Genomic DNA, 24,204 nt, shown 5'->3' on the forward strand with positions numbered 1-24,204 from the left:
AGATCTACACTCCAAGTGATGACAGCAGAAGGGGTCAGTGAACTGGGACTCTTAATCCTGTTGTCAGATCAACAGTGACATTCCGAAAAACTGCTACAAGACAACCCTGGCTGTTAGTTTAGACAATGACATCTGGTCCCCTGACTGAATCATAAAACCAGTTTCAAGAGAAAATGACACTTACTTAATGAATGACCTTTCAACAGATAGATAACTATTGTTTAAACAATTCAAAGATAAAAAACAAAGAAAAATGACAGACATTTAGGAAAAATGTTGAAACACTGCACATGCCATCACAGAACCATCTTTAGGTTTATTAGCCTTATAATTTTTTTTGCACTGACATGGTTTTTAAAATTTAATTCAATTAAGCTCATACAAGTATTTTAAACCAGCACAAGTTAATCGCAAGGCCTGTGCAGAGTACACAGATGGAGAATCACCGGTGCTTGTGCAGTATACAGGCTTGGCAGCACTTGGGTGATTGTGTCTCATTACCAGGGTCTGTACACTGTGGCCAGTAACTGACACAGCTTCCGGATCAGGACCTGTGCTGTCCAGGCCACAGATCGCATCATCTCTTCAGATGGATGCTTTTACTGGAGGAGACACAGGAAAGCCCCTGCCTTGACTCAGCTTGAATCTGTGAAAAGTGCAGTGAGCTTCTGGTTTTAGTGAAACCCCCTCTCAAGGAGTAAACTCCCACAGCACAAAACCACCTCACAATTTGGCAGCCTCAGTTGGCAAAGGTTCGGTACGTAATAGTAGGGGGTAGTTTAAGATAGGATTAGCATGAACTTGGAGACTTGGAGAGTTTTGGTAGAAAGCCTTTCTTGGTAACTACAAGCACAGACCCTTGATTCTCCATTTGCTGCCTACTGTTAAAATCACAATAATTCATACTAAATTACAAAATAACAGAACTTAAGATATTACCTCAGCTGTTGAACTGTGATATTGAATGAAAGTTGCTGATATTGCATGGCTAAAGGGATCTCCAGCTTTCGGTGTCATGTCTTGTTTTACCAAAAGAGCAAGGTCCACTAACTAAAAACATGGACAAAAATAAATAATTACAAAATGTTACAGTGACTTTATATTGAAGATACAAATGTCTGATTAACTTAATGTATACCTACTGTTAAACATTACATTTATCTTAAAGTTACAAAGATTTATAATTTGTGTAGAGTGATACTATTATTACACACTTTAGAATTCTATAAATATGTCTGTTGTGTATAAACCTTTAAATTTGTTACTGCAGAGAAATACAATTAGGCTAAACATACCATACAGTATGTACTGTATATAATTGAAGTAACATTTCATTTGGAAAATCCTCAAGGTATCTTTTTAAGTCTAGCTTGCTGAAATAAATTTGTACTGAGCTACACAATATTATGGGGTGCAGAAAGTGGGGAAAACAGGCAGAAGTTATGCAAATGTGAACAATTGCTTCCAGGAAATGATTTCATCTTCTGTTACTTACTGGACAGTATGTCTCTTGCAGGGGTATCAAGCCTTCACAACCTAAAATAATTGTACACTACAAGCATACAAACCCCACTGCATAATATTCACACCAGCTTGAGGCTCTTTCAGACGATAGCATACCTGAGCTACAGTCTCATATGCCAAGTAAGAAAGTATTTCCATGGCTACTGCATTAGGCTTCACTTCCATACTGCTGCAGTCCAACCATTCCCGAAACTTAGATGCCTTTTTGGCTGAAAAAGACAACAAACACAGCATTTTGAATGTAAAACTACAAATACAAGTGAAACTATAGTGGTAAAGAGAGTGACAGTGCAGAGCTCCAAAATATTTTGTATAGACTAAAAAAGTACTAATATTCAATGCAAAGTTTTTATAATTTTTAATGCAGAAAATAATCTTAAGGAGACAGTTTGGGTATCTGGTAAGATGTACAGTAAGAGATTAAGAATTCAAGATTCTTACTGAGAACTGGGGGAGTGATGTAACACAAGAATATTGGACAGCAGAAATTGAGTTTTTGTGTCCGTGTATATGGGAGTGTTAGGATGATTATGATAAATGTTTGTTTTTCCTACAGTGTATAATAGGTCTCAGTGAAAATGTGCATTTTAGCTGTGTAAAATGTGCAAACTCCTGTCCTGTTACATAAAAAAAGTTTATTAAGAAACTGTGAACCCAGTGAACAGCAGAGAAAAAACCTATGCTGTATATTACAGTTTCCAAATTATACAAATTATGTCAATAAAAACACCACATCCCCCACGATGAACACCAAAGAGAGTCCTGAATGGTCGTCAATTGTTTGGAGACATCAGAGATAACAAAAAAAAAGAATACAGATGTTAAAAACTGAGACATTGCCTGTTGTGATTTATTACCCTCAATGTCACATTAAGGCTTAATAAAATAATTAAAACAAGTATTCTTAAACACGTGTATTCCAAATATATCTGGATTCATCAACTCAATGTCTGACAAAGATGAGCTATTTATAAACTAATCATGTGATTACTTTGCGCAATAGTCAATTCATCAGACCCTTGAAACAATAACTCCAGTATTTTGATCCTGTGCATGTTGGGTGACTCGGTTATCCTTTTGTTCAGTTGTCATGTACTCACTAGTAACGTTTTTAATAGCCTCTTCAATCTCTAACCTTTGGCCTTGAATCTTAGTCACCACTCATCGGCATCTGGAGTAGAGTCCGATCGCAAGATCAAGCTTGTTGATTTACAGGCTGTTATTGTCACGGGCTGCAAACACTTCCAGTAAGTAGGTTTGTGTGTTGGTAAGGCTTTAATTCTGTCAGCATGTTATTAGTGCAGGAATGCAGTGCGCTGCCCATTCTTGGTGTTTTCTGAAAAGATCCCACAGCAGGAGCGCAGAGACTTCTGTGACAAGAGCCTTTGAGAAAGACTTGCCTTTCAGACCTAAATTTAGACCCTAAATCCATGTGGTTTTCTTACAAAGCTGACAAATGGGCCAAAATATTAGCAGATCTATAGTGGTTTTCAGATTACATGAAACAATACAGCTTCAACATCCAGCCTTTATCCCTGCAATTTTCAAACATGAATGACCAATTAAAATTAAAAACAATTATATTTTAAGGTGATAAATGATATTTATTATTACAAGTAAACACAAATTAAAATACTGACACCTTCTAAAAGCTAAAGTATTTTTTAAATGTTAAATTACAGCAAGGTATATATACATACTGTCTGTTACACTACCAAACAGGCTACATGGACCAAATCACTTCCTTCTTAGATTTTTATATGGATAAAATTGACCCTTTTGTCCAATAAACATCATTAAAAAGAACAGCTTTCTAATTAACAAATTACTGTACAATTTAGCTTTTTGGTCTTCTAGAGTCAAATCCAGAACCACTAAATTTCAGCGAAAGCATTTTTATTTTTCTACTGAACATCAGGCACAGTGCTTTAAAATACTATTTTGCTATAAATTCACACGACTGCAAACTGAATAGGAAACAGTATACATACCTATTTTTTATATTGTTATTGTTTGCATACATATCTTAATAGAAAACGTTCCCTATGTCGTAGAAAAGTATTTAATAAAAGAAACTAAAGTGATTAGGACCACATTGCAAAACAGAGGACACCTCTGGAGCTGTTAGTAAGGGTAAAGACATCAGGATCCTGGGGAATAACACACCAGGATGTCTGAGGCTGATGGTGAGAGAGCAGCAACCTATCTGCACAGCCCAGGCAAGTATCAAACCCACTAAGTCAAAATACATGCCCCTTCCTGCTGGGAGTCTGAAGACATGAGGAGTGACATACAGTAGCTGCTCTCGGAGCTTTAATGCAAAAGGGGCATTTTTTCAACAGTTTGCTAAATTAAAGTTTCTTACTTTAAAAAGCTTTTTCAATATTTAAGTGGATCACCCAAAACCTAAAAAATCTAACAACCCTGGCTTCCTTTTCAGTGTCAATATTTAATTTAAACTAAGGCATTACTTCTGCTTCATCAAATTTTATGGGACATTGTATATGTTTATGTTAAAGTGTAGCTTTGTGAGACACTTGTATAATACTTACAAAAGCTCAGCTGTCGACTTTCACAGAATTCACTGTACTGAGCAGGGTCCATCATTCTAGTCTGTTTATCAGCCCTCTAAAGAAAACAAAAGTTAAAATCATTACAAAATCTACCTAAATTACAGTTGTTTACAAATGCAGAACTACAATGTCTACAACACATTATAATACTGAACAAACTAGCAAACTTTGCTTTAAGAGTGCCCACTGCTCTTATTGTTCAAGTGACATTTCTTCTCCTCAGCTTTCTTGGTTTTTATGTTATCTCAAAGACAGTCTTCTCATAACTCTGTCTTTCTAGTCACTGTTGACTTTAAGTTAACAAGCTGTGCTTGTAAATGTATAAGTCAAAACCATCTGTCAAAATTGATTGATTGTTTGCTACAGTATATACACCAAATATGCAAAATAATACATCAGCAGCATTATGATATGAGAAAATATTTTATTCCAACCACAACATCAAATAAGTGGTACACATAATTGAACATTGTGTTTTCTTGAAATTATGCAGACCATTTTAATATAAATATAATATAGACTAAATCAAAAATATTATAAAAATACATCGTTCATCATTATTATCTTTCAGAAAACCAAAATATTGTCCTGACTCTCATTATTTAATATTTGTAAAAAATGTACAATAATGTTTTTCTTTACTGGGGGATTAGCACACCTTTTAATAGGTAAAAAATTACAGACATATTGTAACATACATTCCTTTCCTACAGTTGTGAGAAAAAGTTTGTGAATTTTCTGTATTTCTGCATTAATTGCTCCTAAAGTCTGATCTGCTCTTCATCTAAATCATAACAGACACAAGCAATTGCACTTTACCAAGTCTATATTGAACACATTGTTTAAGCATTCACAGTCTATGTTGGAAAAAGTAGGTGAACCCAAGGATAATAACCTCCATTAAAAGGTATATTTGGAGTCAGGAGTTCCAATCAATGAGATGACATTCAGGGGTCAGTTTGAGGTACAACAGTAAGTGTGATGTGAAATATTTTTTGGAGAATGCCAATGTGTTTAAATGGTGAAACATGGTTTTTGATGGTAAAACACATCTTAATCAAAGGAAAATAAGTTGTATTCTCCTCTAGTAGAATGTTATAGTTTGCAGTTCAGTCCAAACATAATACATCTTTTTGACATGACCAAAAAAATCTAGATTATCTAGAGTGCAACCTATCCATACATTTTTTGAAATACACATTCTGATTTTATAATTTCCTGCTTATTTGTCTACTGGCTTTATGGAAGCTCTGCCTTGAAGTGATCCCCCTATTTGAATTGCAGTGTATAAAATCAGTTTTAGAACAAAAAAAGCAGGCATGCCATGTTTTTTTTTGTTCTTTTAAGATGTACTATTTAACCTGGACTGAACTTTGCTCTTTGTGTGTGTGTGCATGTGTCTGTGTGAGTAACATCAGGCTGACACATTGCTGAAAGGCAATCCACACTGATTACTCTGCACAGCTTTTCCATGCACCTGGGCCAATGAAAGGAATGTTCCTACTGTTTACAGGCAGCACCAGCCCTGTGTTATCGTTTAGACCATCTCCGCTTTAATCAGGTGCATGCTGCGGGAATACCATTATCCATATCAAAGCTTCCTAAACATTTGTTTCACTCCTTAAAGGCTTTTTGCTTAGTCCTTTGGCACTTTGTATAAAAAACATTTACAGTAAATGTGTTCAATTTATTAGATAATAAGCATGCATTGTACTCAAACCACCCCAGGCCTTAGTGTTATTAATGACTTCTTCACATGACAAATAATACTTTTCTGTGGCATTTGAGTACCTAGGCTTTTTACAATTACAGAAAAATAATAGGGCTCATGTTATAAAATAGCTGAGTCATCAGAAAGGCAGTAAAAATGAATCAACAAAACCTTTTGATGGCAAAGCAAGATTGACTTATTTTTCTTAGCACACTCGACTGCATTTTTGCATGCTAGCAAGTACCGCTATTCGAAGTTGAAAAGCAACTGTTCACCACTGCCAACATTACGTTGTGTCTACTCCCACAGTGCCCTGATCATTAAGAAAACCTTTAATGTTTTGAGGAGTCTATTCAGTATTCACTGAGAGCTGAAAATCTTTTCAACAGGTTTCTAAGACAATCTTACTAATGTATCCTTTGTGATGGTGAGCTATAATTTTGATAAATGGATCCTGGACACCAGCAGATTCAAACATATAAGTACAGTCATGAAAGACATGGACAAATTCAACACAATTAACTACTTTTAGTGCATTCAGGACTTGAAATTTGGATATGGTTCTTTACAAAAGGAACAGATGACTGAAATGAAGCTAATTCCTTAGGATTCTTTAAGAACGTCTGGATCAGAAACTGGCAAATTCACAACTAATGAGAAATAGGATGGGGTGAGGTAAGAAGTAGATACAACCCTGTATGTTGAAGTTTATTTTTTATTTTGAGAAGTCCTACAGTATGTAATCTATATATCAATGCATTATTAATGTTGCTCATGTGCTCATATACACTATGGGGTAAAATATTTAGACATTTTACATTGTTCTATACTTTTTGATAAATGGTTTTCCTTAATGTAGAAATAATTTTCCACTAATTTATTTACTGTAATGCTTATTACATTTTGATACACTAATCCTGATAGATCGGTATTTTGTAGTACAATGCTTCATTTTGGCCATTCATGTATATATTATTTGGCATTGTTGTGATAATGATTGTCACATAAACATCTGAATGACAAATGAGAATTTTTCTCATCCATAATGAGCTGTATTAATACCAGACCAAGATTTTATATATATATATGCGTTCTAAAACCCTACAGTCAGGTTAGGTGTTGCTGGTGTAAACAGAGAAACTGTACAGAGATCTACAGTGAGTGTCTAAGGCCAAACTGGAATTTGGGATAGCCTGGAAGATCTGTTCATAAGGGAGGGTGTCAACCTGACGTTTCCTCTCCAGAAATGAAGAAATCAGAGAATCATGAATGATCTCCACCTCCCTTTTGGCCAAAGGAATCATACTGTACCTTATCGTATCATATCTTATATTAGTCACCTGCTAATTACTTTGCCAATTACAAAAACAAACACTGAAACACTGAACTGCACAAAAAGCCTCTCACTGCTCAGTTAGGAGAAAGTTACGAGAACAGGTTGCTTGCTCTAAAAGATTCATTTCCAAACAGCTTTCTTTTTAATGAATCAAATTCTTCTTTTGTAATTCACTTCTTTGCTTTCATCATTTGTGCTATTTATGTTAAACTACAGACAGTGACTAAAATGTACATTTTTACTTAAACAAGTAGAGAAAAATAAACATTTAAACAGAAAAGTCTAAAAACTGAAACAGATCTGCTTAAAGACAATTTAGCCTATCCAAGGAATATATATCTTACTAACTTCTCATTTTGAAACCGGTGGAACAAAATAGTTAGGATGCCATAACTTTGTGTGTGAGTTTGAGCACTAGTTTAAAACTGTTTTTAAACGATATATGAAAAGCTGTAATGAATACAATAGTACAATAATAAAACTTATTACACGATTGCATGATTTACCGTGTTTATATTTATTTACACTTTCAAAGTACACTGAAAATAAATGTTGTAAATGTAATCCTTCACTCCTTTTAGTAATCTGGCAGGTTTCATTTTAAGAAGTTTTGAAGTCCACCATCCATAGGAGTTCCTGTAATAGATAGTCAAACTAAGTGAACCAAGGAGGTAAAAACCTGGTCTGAACTGACCAGGAGGTCTATTTTAAATTGGCTGTTTTATTTGCATTCACAGAGTAATCAACAAAACTGTCTGACAACTTGGCAAAGGCAAAAGCTGGAGAGGCATACACGTGACTGGTGTATGATGGATGAGTGAATGATGGGCCCTGGGTTTGCAAGTCCTCATAGTTCTAATAGCGCAACAGGACTAAATGAGCTTAATGGACCAAATTAACTCCTCTCATTTATAGTCTTTCAGATGTATTTCTAATAAAATGCACTCTTGTAAGGTTGTAAACAGTAGCATTTCACCAGGTCCCCTGTCAGGTACTGTATATCCATGTTTTTTTTTTATTTTACCAACAACCTATACTCTTTTCTGAAAACACTTTAATTTTCTGACTGATATTTAATTTCTACTTTTCTTGATTTGTTTCTCTACTAATGAAGCTGTTCTGAACAACAATTGCACACTAGCTTCATCAGTGAATATTGTGTTTATTACTTAAAAGTAGTTTTATACAGTACTTTAGTTGTCCAATGTTCTTAGTTTTCTTTTTACCTTTTTAACTCTCAAAAGGTTGTGCAAGTTTAAAAATCAGCACAAAATACATTAACAATTGCTTGTTTTCCAAATTATAGATAGATACTTTATTGATCCCGTGAGACTAATTGCAGTGCAACAGCAGCTTAACACAGACAACACAGCAACAGTGTAATGAATGATACAATAATAATACAATACATACAATACAATCAGTACAGTGAGAAGTGCACTAAGAAGAGTTACTCACAGTCCAGAACGCACAAAGAACAAACCAGAACAGAACAGTACACAAAAGTTGTATTGCATAATATAAATATAAATGTATTGCACAAGTCCCTGCCATATATTGTAAACGGGATAAAGAAAAAGAACAGATGTAGCAGTTTACTGTTCAGTCCAGAAACAGGTCACTGTCAATGTTGCCTCTGCCCAGGCGCAAAGTGGATGCGTTATACAGTCTTATGGGAGAAGGCAAGAATAACCTCCTGTAGTGCTCCCTGTCGCACCGTGGATGGATCAGCCTATTGCTGAACGTGCTCTTCATTTCTACAAGCATGTGATAGAGGGCATGGGAGACGTTGTCCATGATGGCCTCTAGTTTTGACACCATTCTCTTCTCAGCCACTACCTCCAGGGGGTCCAGGCCAGAACCAATGACAGAGGTTGCTCTTCTGATGAGCTTGTCCAGCCTGTTAGAATCCACTGCTCTAATCCTAGAGCCTCAGCATACCACCGCGTAGAAAATAGCGCTCACCACAACAGACTGATAGAACATACAGTATGTAGCATCTTACTACATACATTGAAGGACCTGAGACTCCTCAAGAAGTAAAGTCGGCTCTGACTCTTTTTGTAGATGGCCTTGATGTTCTTAGACCATTCAAGTCTATCGTCGATGTGCACTCCCAGGTACTTGTATGAGTCCACTATCTCCATCCCACTCCCATGGATGTAGACAGGAGTAGGTTTGACCCTTTTCCTTGTGAAATCTATCACCAGTTCCTTTGTCTTTGAAATATTCAATTGCAGGTGGTTCACCCCACACCACTCGACAAAGCTGCTGACCAGTCCTCTGTACTCCTCCTCCCGCCCACCCTTGATACATCCCACAATTGCAGAGTCATCTGAGAACGTCTGCAGGTGGCACGACTTTTGAGTTGTATTTAAAGTCTGAAGTATAGAGGGTGAAGAGAAATGTCCCCTGAAGAGCCCCTGTGTTACTTACTACCTGTTCAGACACACAGTTCTGAAATCTCACAGACTGTGGTCTGCCTGTCAGATAGTTAGTGATCCATGAGATCATGGAGGCACCGACTTGCATCTTCTCCTTAGAAGTAAGGGCTGTATAGTATTGAAGGCACTGGAGAAGTCGAAAAACATAATCCTCACAGTGTTGGCAGCCTTGTCCAGGTGTGAGTAGGCCCTTTGCAGCATGTAGATGATTGCATCCTCCACACCAACACTTGGCTGGTAGGCGAACTGTAGGGTGTCCAGCAATGAACTGACCAGGGGACAAGACCAGCCTCTCCAGTGTCTTCATGACGTGAGAAGTCAGCGCAACTGGTCTGTAGTCATTGAGGACAGAGGGGCGACCTTTCTTTGGTACCAGGACTAGGCATGATGTCTTCCAGAGCACAGGGACGCTCTCCAAGCGCAGGCTCAGGTTGAACAGTGGCTGGAGCACTCCGCTCAGCTGATCAGCACAAGCCCTCAGAACTCTGGGACAGACATTATCTGGTCCTGTGGCCTTACCCTGGTGCAGCCTCTTCAGCTCCCTCTTCACCTGGTCAGCCGTGATGGTCAGCCTGGCCTAGGGGGTGGTGCTCATAGCGCTGTCAGTGCTGCAGGTGTTAATGGTGGAGGTGTTGGAGAGTGGCAGCTGTGGGGGGGTGAGTAGCTGTTGGGGGTTGTAGCTGTACGTGGCCATGATTGTGGGGGGGTGGAGGGTTGGGCAGTTGGAGCTGTGAAGGCTTAGGGAGCATTTGGCTGTGGGGGGAATGGGTGTTGAGCCACAGAGGGCCTTGAATCAAACCTGTTAAAGAACTGGTTCAACTCGTTGGCCATCTCCAGGTTCCCCTCTGTTGCACCCTCAGCCTGTTTGAAGCCAGTGATCTCTCTCATGCTGCTCCATACATCCCTCATCCTATTCCTTTGCAGCTTGTCCTCTACCTCCCTCCTGTAGGTGTCCTTGCTCTCTCTTAACTCCTGCTTTAGTTCCCTCTTTAGTTCCCTTTAGTTATCCTCACTGAGGGAAGCTGTTTTGATAAAAAGATGTACAGCCGACTTTAAATAAATGGCTCTTGCAGATTGCTCACTGAAGCAATTTACAAGGATGCGACAAGTGTACCACCTAATATACAAGTTACCATCCATCCAGGAAATATACAACACCAGGAGTCTGAAAAAAGCCACCAAAATTATGTCTGACCCCACTCACCCCAGTCATAACTTGTTTATTCCCCTACCATCTGGCAGAAGGTTCCAGTTACTCCCTTCGCACACAACTAGACTCCAAAATAGCTTCTTCCCCAGAGCTGTCAAGATGGTGACGCCCCCACTCCCTTCCACCTTATTATGATCTTTCCTAACGTCCTCCTGTACCCACAACGACTGTACTCCTACACCACCACACACACATGTAAGCCGAAATTGTACTGTCCCTTCGATAGCCCAGTAAAACTGTAACAGGCATAATCATATTTAATATTTATTAATTAACCATACTACTTTTAACCATACTATTTTTTGCACTGTTCCAAGAATTACCTTGCACTGTTTCTGTCCTGTTATATTTTCTCTGTTTGCAGAATTTTGCACAGTTTTGATTACTTGATAACATGTTTTTTATGTTATTTTATTACATGTTACTGTTATTGCTATTGTGTAACTGTCTATTGCCTTATCTTCTGGCCTTTTTATATACTGCACCTGAGTGACTAATGAGAAACACTTTTCATTATACTATGCACCTGTGTAAGTTTAATGACAATAAAGTTGAATTGAATTGAATTGAAATAAATGCAAATAACCATTTGCTGGATTTCAGTTTCTGAATTTTACTCTTGTGGTAATGCTATCATTCAATTACTCTACCTTTTCTCTTGAAATGGTTTCAGGATTATAGAAATGCAGCGAAGAAATGTCAGAGAAAATGTAAATTTTAGCATGACTATGAAGACCCTTCAGACTCTAAGGAGATACTATACAAAATATACTGTACACCCTCAGAAAATCAAGGGAAAACACTCAAACTGCAGCAGTCATTTTGATGTTCCTGTTTGTGAGAGATGAAGTTGGAAGATGGAAGATCTCAAAGAAAACCAGGTTAATACTATAAGGCTGGACCAGAATTTCCAAATTAATGCCCCAGTATCATGACCAAGGACACCTTCTGTAGAATATACAGTTCTTTGGAAGAGGCGTTAAACTCAGGTCCTGAATACCTAGAGTAGTTTCATCCTAAATTCCACCCTCTAAATCACATGATGAAGCAATTTCTGTTTTTGCAACTTATCTGTTATGTAATGTGGCTACTAACATAAAACTAACATTTTCAGGGATTATCTTCATAACCAACATCATCCTATTAGAATTATAGGTTGGAAGCAACAATACAACATGCTGAAATGAGAACTTTCTTATTATGAGCATTCGTAGTTCGAAGTATGAATAATTTGTACAGTGGATGCCTAATTCAGTAAAGCACAGTGGATAGCATTACTGCCTTGCAGCACTGGGGCCCTGGGTTCAATTCAAGACCTGATGTGCTATCTGTGTGGAGTCTGTAGGTTCTCCTCGTGTTCAAGTGGGTTTTTGCCAGGTATTCCAGAATCTTCCCACAATCCAAAGAAATACTAATATGCTAACTGGCCTATGGGAAAATTGGACCTGGTGTGAATGCGTGTTTGTCTAAGGTGTGTCTGCCCTGTGATTGACAGTGTCCTGTCCAGGCTATATCCTGCCTTATGCCCACTGCTTGCCAGGATAGTCTACAGCTTCCCCACAATCCTGGGATAATGTATTGGATAAGTGGTTAGAAAATGGATGGATGAATTAACAGCCTATAGGAATGAAAAAATGTATTGCACAAGTGGAGTAAACAGAATTCTGTTTGCAAAAATTCATGGCAACTATGCATGTATTGTAGAAGTAGTTTTTCTAAAACCATTTTATATTAGGTACAGAAAACTACTCTAATTAAAAGATCAGTTAGACTTGAAAATTACAAGATCAGTTGACACAAAAATCAGAAGTCACATGTAAATCACTGGTTTAGAGGAAGACCCAGTCTTAATGCAGAACTCATCACTTTAACAAGAGAGTACAAAATCCTTAGGCACTTTTGTACAAAAGTAGTGTGCACTCTCCAACACTCATAGAAGACTAAAAAACGAGAATCAAATGAACAGCACAAGACTGTTGGTGCATTAAATAAGTCAAAAGCCTTAAATTATAAACAGCAGAAAATCACAATATCCCACAGTTGATTTAGCTTGTTTATTATCATGAATGTAGTAAATGAATATCACTGAAAAACATGCAACAGTGAAAAAGACAAAGACATACTATACTCTCAGAATACATACTTGAAAATTGGAGACTGCAGGCCAAATGCTAAAGTTTAATTGATTGATCAAACTGTACATTTTAAACAGGAACATCACTTAATAAATTAATAACATTAATAAAAATATTAAATATAAGGGAATGAATACATGCATTAGGGGGTACTCTTCCTTATTCAAATCATGTAACACAATTGTTTTTGTCTTTTTACTGCACACTGCAGTACTTACACTGCTAGCTATGTTAATTAAGGAGTTACTTCTTTACTTCTCCTTATTGAGTACCCATATAAAGATCCAACCATTCAGAATGCAAGCCGGATAATGCAGCAAATTGTGCCATGCACACCTCAAGACACTGCAGCACACTGACATTAAACTTATTGTTGTGGGACTGCACTACTTTGTAAAACCAGAAGGAGCAGTGAATGCTTAATGTATGATGTGGAAGCATTTGGGCTGTCTCCAGAAAAAGCCTGGTTTTGAATCCCGGTCAATGCTGAGCCCCTTGAGACAATCCTTGTGTACTGTTTAGACTTTTATTAATTTTAAACTGTGTATTACAATATGTTGGTTATCAAATTAATAAAAAAAGAAAATAAGGATATTTTACAAAAACAAAATTACTCAGTTGGATATATAAAAATAGTTTATTATTATATTGTATAATTTCAAAACGGTATGCCTCAAGGACTTATTCATAGTACAATCAAAACAAAACACCTGCTAGGTCCTTTTCTCTTTCTGGTACACACACAAGAATCACATAAAGTCATATCCACAGATATACCAAAGAGTAGTGTATACGTCAATGAACTGCAGTGTGACCTTATAAATATACTGTATATACAGTATGATACCGTAACATTTTAAAGCTACTACAGTACAGTTTGGGTGAAATATATTTTTTAGAATCAAAATTTAAAGTTAATTATTTCCTAAGTACTTGTTGCTGAAATTTGCATTAAGCCAAAATATACATTTTCTCAATGCAGATGTAAACCTGAAAGAGGCACATCGTGTTCACAAAAAGGTACAATAATAAACATTTTTTTATATATCCTGGTATGTAAAAAACAAACAAAGCAATGGTCTGTGTGGGATTTTTACTGCTCACCTTCTGAGTTGCAGGTTACAGTCTAAACGTATAAACTACCTTACAGTCTATGAGCGTATCATTGTCCATTATCACTATAAGGACAATAAAAGTAGTTAAAAATGAATGGCAAAATGTTTCCGAAATATACACAAGTGATATTTTAGCTGCTAAAATTTCTTTATTTACATGATTCAATATTAATATTCCTTATCTAGTAGTATTTAATCAGTATTTAAAACATTTGTTCAATAATTACAGCAAGTAAGGAGTTCTTATTACGTATTCTAAGAAACTAATAAAACATTATAGCTTTTTATGAAACATATAAACCTTACTGTATATAGTTAGAACAAACACATCAAAACTTTTCCAAAATAACCACTGTAAGTTACCAAGTTAAAGACTTTGATGCATAAAACATTTATCAAGAAGGTGGGATACTGTTGTGTACTTGTTGTGTTTTTTATATTTAGCTACCACTACCATCTACTGTATGTACAGTACATTAGGTATATATTACATATGAGATCAAATGGCTTTAAAGCCACTATAGTACAGTATGTGTGAAATTTTTCATAATTAAAAGTAAACGTTAAATTGTTTTCTGATTACTTGTTGTTAAAATTTGCATTACATTAGGTATATATTATGTTTTATTTCTGTTTTTTATTTTTAGATACCAAAATTTCCCTTTAGTTATATAATTCCATATTAAGCAGATTTAATATGCACAGTAGAGAAACAGATTAAATGAAGCAATCATTTCACTAACATCTAATACACCACAAGGACCAACCATCGATTGTCTTTGGTGAATTACATAATGGAACGTGCCGTGATACAGGTAACATATTAAGCTGAAATACCATGTGTTCTGATTGCTTGCATCTGTATAGGCACTAATGATGCCTGTAGTGAACCTTCTAGTTTTTTTCTATTTAGTTTTCCAGGTGGGAAAGAGCAAACAAGTGAGTGAATGAACAAACTAATCAGATTCCTCAAATATGCTACAATTTCAATCTATTTCTATTGTTACAATTTCTAGGCGTAAGACTGATTAGTAAATTTCCTTCGTTTCAGAGATCGTGGTTTAAATCAGGAGGAATTATGTTACTTTTTTGGAGAACGGCTTACTTATTGCCATTTATTCCTTTGTATAGTGAAATAGTGAATTTAAGGTGTAGAATCTTGTAAGGATTAGACTTCAGGGACTCTTATAAATAAGCCAACACATGCTTTTTGTTTATTTTCTTGTATAACCATAAATATCCTGAACTTGTTTGCTTGACTGGTTTTGAAAAGCAAATAGTTTTTTAGATTAAGTTTAACCCTAACCCTAAGTAACCCTAAGTGCAGCAGATGTCAAATTACTACAAACACAAAAAATACACTTTCTTGAAAGAGAACATTAACTCAGTTTTTAATGACATCTACACTACAATTACATAGTAACATGGAAGTATTATGGACATATTTTGTAGTTGGCAAAATAGAGTTTGACCTTCATTCTGTTCTCCTTTTTCAGAGATCACCCTTCTCTCAGGTCCACTAGAGGTTATGGAATCTTGTACAGACTGTGAGCTAGAATTAATTCAGCCTTCTCTTCAAAACCCTGTCTGAATTTATTACCATTGGTGTTAACTCCTAGGCTAGCACCTGTAATGAAACATTTCCTGAGTCTTGGACCACTTTGATTCCTAAGGAAAATTACAGCATGCTGTAAATTCACTCGTCACACTTTAATGCATGTCGTAAAGCCTGTTATAAGGTTTATGACTTACTTTTTCAGATCTTTTAAGTTGCCTGTTTTTAATAGCTCTAATTTGTGAAGTGCATCAAGACCAAAGTTCCATCTAATACAATTGAGAAAGGCTACCAGTCTAAGCTACTTGAGTAAATCCTGACACTTAATCACACCCAGAAACTCAGCTTCAGTCCTACAGCTGACCCAGACTCAAACTGCAGTACTAATCTAAAGCATAATTAAAACCTTCACCCTAATTAAAACCTAATAGTGTTAACAGTAGATGCAACTATTTAGTATTATGTGTTATTAAGTGTATTGTGGATCATGAATTGTGGAGATTTCGACTTTGTAAAGCACATTTATAAGGCCTACAAGTCTCTGTTGGCATTACACTGACTATCGGGTTCATCCCTTTTCTACACCAGCAATAGTACAGAAAAACTGGCAGGTAGCTCTGAAGTAGCATCCAATGCAAATATCAATCTATTAGCTATGTGAAGACAATTTTTCATTCTAGTAAGGTTTTTCTAGCAGTTTTTACAAACATACAGTAACCTAAAAAACAGGAATAATTAAATATTCCCCAAATGCAATATTTGAATATATATATATTAGTCTTTAGGTGTAAAGGGTTAAATTGCAAATAAGGGAAACACTTTAATTTTATCTTAGGCGCGTCCTTAGAATTCTGGACTTCAATTTGTTTTAACAGATTGAAATGCTCGATTAACTCAAAAATACAGCTCATTCAATATAAGGTTTTATACTGTATACATTTCACTCAAAGGAAGCTTTTTGTTATGGGTGTTGTCGACACTGAAATATGTCAACACTGCAGTGAATAAGTACCTGACAATCACCTACATCCTTTCTGGAAATGCAATCCTGTTTTTCAATTCTGGTGTCAAATTACATCTACCCTGTCTGGCATCCTTGGCCAATGCATGTGTTATACCTTACTGGGGACCTCAGGAAGCTCAAAGTCTCTGTGCATCCAGATTTTTACTCCTGTCATGTACCATAGCTAAAAAGTACAGTGGATACACACCCTTATTGAAATCTTTAAATTAAATAAATCTGAACTCAGCTGCAACTGCCTTTATAAAGGGTTTGCACACTTATGCAACCAAGACATTGAAAGTTTTATTTATTTTTCCTAAAAATAAACAATTTGTTTTCACTTAAAGATTGTTGGTTAATAAATGGATTTATGTATAAAAGTTAATAAAAGTGGATTTAATAAATCTTTAACAACATCTTATTAAAGGTGAAAAAAGGTCTGACAGGATTTGTCTTGATTTCAGCCTTCACATCAACAAAAGCAGACATTTAAATAAGGGTGTGTAGACGTCTGATATCCACTGTATATATTATTAAACTGAATTCATTAAAAAAGATTTCTCTTTCACAATGGACATCAAAGAAATTTAAAAATCTTTAACTTAAGAAATCTATGATGTCTATAAAAAATCAAATGTCTACCTTTCAGGATATTTGGTTTCCATTCATTATTTTAATTTAAATGTGTTGCATTCCACACCATTTATTACTATTATGTGTTTTAATTTTTTTCAGATTATGAATAGACTGTCTCCCCTATTCCCTTTTATTAAATTTCCCTTATTTGTTTTTACTTTTTTCCTTATGTTATTGTAAACCATGTTGATTCTAGCTTGTTCTGTTGTCACTGTATGATTTGCACAGTATGTTTTTTATATGTAGTTTGTTGACTATGTCCTTTGTGTAGTTTTAACTTATGTTTTGTGTATTAAATAAAAAAAAAAACAAATAAGGGTAAAATTGATTGTGCAATTGTGTTGCTCCATAGGGTGAGAACATAACTGAATATTTAGTCATTAAATGTATGTAGTTGCTTAGCTAGCAGTATTGCTGAGCTAAGATGAAAGTATTATAAACAGACATGTAAGGAATTTTTTAACTTCTATATCTCCCCCTTAGGATGTCTCTCATATCTAGCTGCCATGTACACATACTATAACTGACTCTGACCACAGCTTTAACCTTTTCACAGTCCTTCAACAATGGCATTAGAATGTTATTACAAAGGTATGAAACAGAGTGATAAAATTCAGTTTCTATATGAGTACAACCTTTTGTACAGTATTATGCAGGCATCAAGGATTTGTATGCTGAAAGGGAGCACAAACATACTGTACACAGGAAAACATACTGTGACAGGGATTTTGAAAATATGAAAATATATGCCAGAAAAGTACAAATCCTAAGATTTTATTTTTAACAAAAGTCAGCTAAGTTCTACCGTCTTGGGTCAATTAAACTGAAAGTGTCAAATCTGTTTAGAACGAAATGTATTGGGACAATTGGCTGACAGGTGCCTGTTGCTGCTAAGGTGTTTATTGTTGGTAATTAGGCTCACTCAACAAAGTGCTGTAAACATCCTAGAAAAAGTTTTTACTTCTTAAACTTCAGTATTTGGAGACTATGGTTTAAAGTAAAATGAAAATGAACACCAACATTTTAATACCAATTTCACCACCTTTCTGTAAAAGGAAAATAGGCAATTCTGAAGCTAAAAGTAAAGAAAAAGTCAATCGGAACCATAGGAAAGAAATTGGCTATACCAAGATCAACAATTTGGAATCTAGTAAAGAAGAAAGAAACCACAGGTATAATTACCAATCAGACAGGACTCGATTGCCCAAGAAAAACATCTGCTGTCGATGACAGAAAAATTATCAGAGCTGTCAAAGAAAACCCTAAAACAACTGTCCGTGAAATCACCATCAACTTCCAGAGTGCAGGGGTGAAGGTATCAAAGTCCACAGTATGCAGAAGACTGAGAAAGCTGAATTACAAAGGCTACAAGATGTAAACCTCTCATCCACACTAAGAGCAGAAAAGACAGATTTTAATTTATTCTGAAACATTTCCTAGGAGATTTTTGAGAATTACACTGCATGGATAGATACTGTATGACCAAGATAAACCTTTACAAAATTGATGGAAAAAGGTAAAAAGGTGGAAAAATTTAGTTGCTTCAAAGAACACCAGCTAATGTGTGAGGCATGACGGAAGTAATGACTTGGCCTGGGTAAGAATGGCCACCTGTGGAACTGGCTCATTCACCTTATTGATGACATAACCAATAATGGCAGCAAGGGGATGAATTCAGACAAATCTGTTATCTGCTTATGCTAAATAAAATGCTTCCATATCTGTTAGGTGGCAGAACAAAAATTCAAAATACTGTATACAGTGAATGCAATCAAAGAGAAAAAAGTGGAAAATTCCAGAATGGCCAAGTCAGTCTCCAGGTTTAAACTTAATTGAGCACGCATTTTACGGGCTGAAGAAAAACTGAAGTCAGAAAACCCCTAAAATAGACAAGAATAAGCTCTTAAATTATTACAGACAGTTTGGCGAACTTAATGGGTTGCAGACTTCATGCAGTAATTCCCTCAAAGATTACACAAAATGAATGTGTCCCAATATTTATGGTCACTTGTAATCACTAGTTTGAACATAAAGTATGTTTTTGTTCTACTTGGTAGATATTTTTTAGTATATCAGCTAAACAGATTCTGCATTTATACATTCTCATGGGGAGGAATATCCAACTACATTAAATTGTGCCCTGCACAAACAACAATTTTCAAGATAAAACCCGGAATACAAGCTATAACCTATATTTCCTTTTTATGTACTATCACACGAGGTTTCAGCATGTAAAAAAATGGATCATCTCCATAAACAGTACAATCACCACATTCCCCATACTTAAACCAAAAGCTGAACTTGTGCAGTCAGAATTGGAGACATTTAACACGAATCATCAAGCCCCCAGGTGATAAAATGACCAGGATGAGCTGAAAGTCACTGCTGCAGAAGCAAACGATAGGCATGCCTTGTCCCCTGACTTTTTCCACAACCGCACTGTACAATAACAGCACTACAATGAAGCAAATCACCTGTGTGAAACAAAAGCTGTTAGCATGATGTGAGCTAGTGTTTTCTAGTAGTACTGTCAAATTGTGAACAGAGAATGCCAAAATGTCATCAGGAGAAACTACTGATGTGTGACAGAATTAAGACTGATAAGACCATAATGTCTGATACCGTAGGATAAAAATTATATTGTGTTTTTTCACCCACAAAAACCTCAGATGGTCAGGTCTAAAAAGGCTGTTTATTGAATTTTGGAAATATGTGTTTTGCACATTGGTTTTCTTTTGAACATATTTATCTTAAACAAAAAACAATTTTCTGTCAAAGACCAGGGGCTACAGCAAATCTGGCATTGAATCTTGACATCATACCAGTTTAACAGGATTGTTTTTATTCTTTATCTGTCATAATTGGCATTATCTGTCATCTGGCAGGCTGCAAATTCAAACTAAACATCACTGATCTAAAGATTATTCAGAAGATTCCTGTTCAACCATTAAAAGCCATTACAAAACATCCAAAAAAGCCCTTACATACTGTAAATATTTATAGTTTGAAAAGCTGAACTACACATCTTACCAATGCAGTATAAGTATACACTACATTCTTTGCTGTAAATTACATGGCCAGTATGTTCCAAAAGCTATTGGTGTTCAATTTCATACAAGGTGCTACTGTATCTTCAACTGGTGCTTCTCATTTCCCTTTTTTCTGTAACTACTTTCACACTCATAGGACAAGGCACACTGTAAATTACATTCAAATATGTTCCAATGTTCAGACAGAATCCACTGATGAGCCTCACATGATAAAATAGCAATGCGACATAAAAAACAGCAGCGTGCAGAATGTTACTGCATGTTTTACACACAACATTCCTCTTAATTAGATGAAATGTGTTATTAGATGGTGAGCTTCTTTTTGCCCAAGGTCTTTTAAGGTCTGGGTTTTACCCACCAACTGCTATTTGTGCAGTTTTTAGAAACTGTGGTACAGTACTGTAGGTGGTTTGAATTTTTGGGTTTTATTGTGGCCTTAATTTGACCTTTTACATACAATACTAGAAATACTATGATTTTTTTCATACCTGAGATGTAGGGAAGATTTTCTTCATACAGTCCCACTATCTGGCTACAGATTATTACCAATTCCTTTCGCTGATGTTTTTATCCAATGCAACAGCAGTGCCTCTCCCAGCATTGAAACCCACAGCCTTCCAGTTTCAAGCCCAGGGCCTTTACCACTCCTCCACAAAGTCACTCCTCCATGATTTATTATTTAATTACATGGACATTCACCTTTTCTGAATGTCATTGAGGTGTTTTTTTTTTCAATTCGGAGGACCATTTGAATCAGAGAATATAATACAATTGTTGCATTAACAACTAGAGGATAAACCATTTCTGTTTTACATAACTAAAGTAGATAACCACAATAACTGAACATGTAAATTATGTACAGTGAGTGAACATGTACTGGATGAAGCACTGGTGCAATAAAAAAACAACTCAAGTTTAGTCTCATACTGCAGTCACGATGTCTGAAAGACAACACCCTTATTACTAAAGCTTTTAACACTGATAGTCCCACTGCAGCTTTCCTTACAGCCATAGAAACAACACTGCTTTCAGAATTCAATAAGAAACACAGCTACCTGTATGTTATCCAATGTACATTTAATTAAAAACCTCCCCTAAAAAGATCCACTGCTACATTAAGTGGAGAGTTTATGTTTAGTACATAAGTGAAACTTTACTGTTGAACTGAAGAAATTGACAAATGACATACTATAAGTACATTATCAACAAAAACATTTTAGATTCACAATTAAAGTATCAATAAAATTAAGAAGCAATGTCATATTTTGTAATCAGCACAAGCAGTCGCTATTTTAAGGTACAACTCAACTCAACTCACCTAATAGAGTTCCTACAAAAAAAATGAGTAATGTTTTACATGCTTGGCGAGTGTAGTATGTGGCTTCAAAATACAAATCAAAGCAAGGGAATGTGCTGATATCTTTCTGAGAGTACTGTATATTGATAGAAAATTAGTATATTCTACAAGAACAAGGATTAAAAAGCACATTAAAACAACATTCAAGTCAGCCAAAAAGGAAGACTTTAACATGAGTTACTGACATTTACAGTCATTACAGTTTAACTGTCATATGGTGAGCTTTGGTACTCCTTGCCGAATTCACATTCATAATTTTAGCTAAATAACTCCAACAAGACAGCGTAGCCCCTCTGGTGTTTTAAAATCACCCAGAGAGCTTCTTACTTATTCAGCAAACTCATTTATTGCATCTTTGTAGAAAGTGTTATTTACATTGCCGAAAGGGGAAGAAGACTGGTTGGCGATTTTAGAGAACACATCAGAGCAGGAAGGATCAAAGATGACTTTAAACTGTTACAGGAACCCAGTTCCCTGTTTTACCTCTCCTGGCCATGATTATTCTGACATTTCTATCTGTGTCCTTTAACAGGGCTTTCAGGGCTTGAAAGACAGAAAGACATCAGAATCCAAGATTGTCAGTAAACTAAGATCACACCTTCCTCAGCTCTCATTGTTAAACTCTCTTCATTTACAGATCTCAGCTTCTCACGTCTCCCCTGGATTTTGATTCATTTGAACACTCTTTTTCACCTGTATGCCCAATTCTGACATGTTTTTTATCTCCTTTGCTTCATATCCCTGCACCCTTTCTCTCTGTTTCACACCTGAAAAGGTCTCAACAGCAGAAACATTTTTTATTTTTTTTATTTTTCAACATAAAATTAACCTCTCTCTACTGCGTCAATTCCACACAGCTCCCCATTCAAACCTTTCCAGTGTGATGACACAATGCACACTGACACAAATTTCATGCACCAATGCTAATAAAAGAACAATAAACGCATACTGCACTTTAAACAAAATATGTCCTTCATTTCCACAGTTAAAAATAAGATATCATAGATCTGTGATGTTACAGCTTTAAGCAATCCTAATGAAAAATATATTAAACATTACTTGTTTTTATGTTTGCTCTCGTATCAGGCTTTTAAACCTCTTGTGAAGCTATAAAAAACAAGAAAAAAAACAGACACAGTGACCCTGGTTTGAAAAACTGGCAGTTTGACTGAAAGCGTATGCCATAAAAAAGTATTTAAACTTTGGCAAGCATGATCTGCCCAAGCCTCTATTTTTCTATAACCAGATACTCGTGCTTTGTAAGTACAGTCCATATCTTACAGATGCAGACAGCTCAGGGGGAGATTGAAAAGGCCTACTCCCATTTAACCACTCAATCCAGTGATTTAGGGGGAAAAAAGCTGAAGTTCTTGCCACAGAAGTGTTGTATTTGTAGGCACTAACAGAATGTATATCCCAAAAGTCCCAGAATAGCACCCTTAACAATCTCGCTGTCATCATGGCATTGCAGAGAAACAATACAGATCCCACACAAGTTGACAAAGAGACTTTTAAATATTACCATCTGAACGTGGTGAAGAAAGTCAGAGAAAATCATAGTTTTGTCAGGAGATCTGACAGAGCCCTTGAGATGATTGATGGCTTGCCTAAGGAAATAAAAGCCATGCTGCTGACAAAAAGAACTGGTGCTGTCTGATCAGAAGTAATAGACAGTATCTAATAACTACTTGCGTTGACCTACATGCATGGTTTCAATAGCACTGAGGAGTTCTGTGATAGTCTACTACTATCTAAATAGGGTAATGATAAAGAATCATCTTCAAGACCTTGTGTCTGAATTTTAATCTTTGATCCACTATTACAGTATGTGAATTTGCTCATGAATGGATAGAATTAAGAGAATAAAAAACAATTGGTTTAAAAATAAAGTCTGTTTGCAAGTTCAAAGGATATCAACTATTAAAATATTATAAAATACAATCTTTTCTCAAGCACTTGAATATGTACTGTACTTGAATAATTGACATTCTTTGGTATAAATTTGTTACTGAATGCAATGCAATGATACAATATTTTTTTATTTTGCCCATTCTTTTGTAATCATTTTTGCTAACTGGAAATTAGTGCAGCACTTGAAATGCTGCAGTAATAGTTTAGTAAAAGGTCCCAATAATATGTTTTAAAAAAATCGACAATCCACAATCCACCCGTTACAGAGTAATATCAGGCGTGATATTACAATATTTGTTGTCATTTTAAAACATCACTTACACTATTTACAAACATGGTCTATATCACCTTCCCCACCTTGAATGAGATGCCCACAATGTTCCAAAGCACAGTTCAATCTTGTCCAACAAATTAATACTGAAGTTACAGGTGGTGGCAGCAGAATACAGTACAGTATGTATAGTATTCCAAATAAGGGGAGTGAAAGTTCAAGCAGGGCACATTTTATAATATAGATTGTATTTGCCAATGACAACCAGGATCTAGTATGAAATGCCACTGGATCTCTCATCTCCAATGTAAATAAAATGTGACTTTAATTTCCCTTTTCACAGAATATGCTGTTCCCTTTGAACAGATGGACC

General features: G+C 35.8%; 1 protein-coding gene across 12 annotated transcripts in view; it reads right to left on the reverse strand.

Annotated features, from left to right (window-relative positions):
- The window catches only part of supt3h (SPT3 homolog, SAGA and STAGA complex component), a 229,535-nt gene that overhangs the window by 42,664 nt on the left and 162,667 nt on the right, over window positions 1-24,204 (reverse strand). For all 12 annotated transcript variants that reach the window (XR_001478287.2, XM_069179534.1, XM_069179564.1 and 9 more), the window contains 3 exons: window positions 4,077-4,152; window positions 1,621-1,733; window positions 940-1,050 (listed from right to left, as the gene is read on the reverse strand). Coding sequence is in view for 11 of the 12 variants with exons in the window: in XM_069179534.1 (XP_069035635.1) it covers window positions 940-1,050; window positions 1,621-1,733; window positions 4,077-4,152 (300 nt within the window). In the remaining variant the exon portion in view is untranslated. The remainder of the gene's footprint in view (window positions 1-939; window positions 1,051-1,620; window positions 1,734-4,076; window positions 4,153-24,204) is intronic.

This window comes from Lepisosteus oculatus, chromosome 2, assembly GCF_040954835.1.
Source record: "Lepisosteus oculatus isolate fLepOcu1 chromosome 2, fLepOcu1.hap2, whole genome shotgun sequence".
In the NCBI taxonomy this organism is placed as follows: domain Eukaryota; kingdom Metazoa; phylum Chordata; class Actinopteri; order Semionotiformes; family Lepisosteidae; genus Lepisosteus; species Lepisosteus oculatus.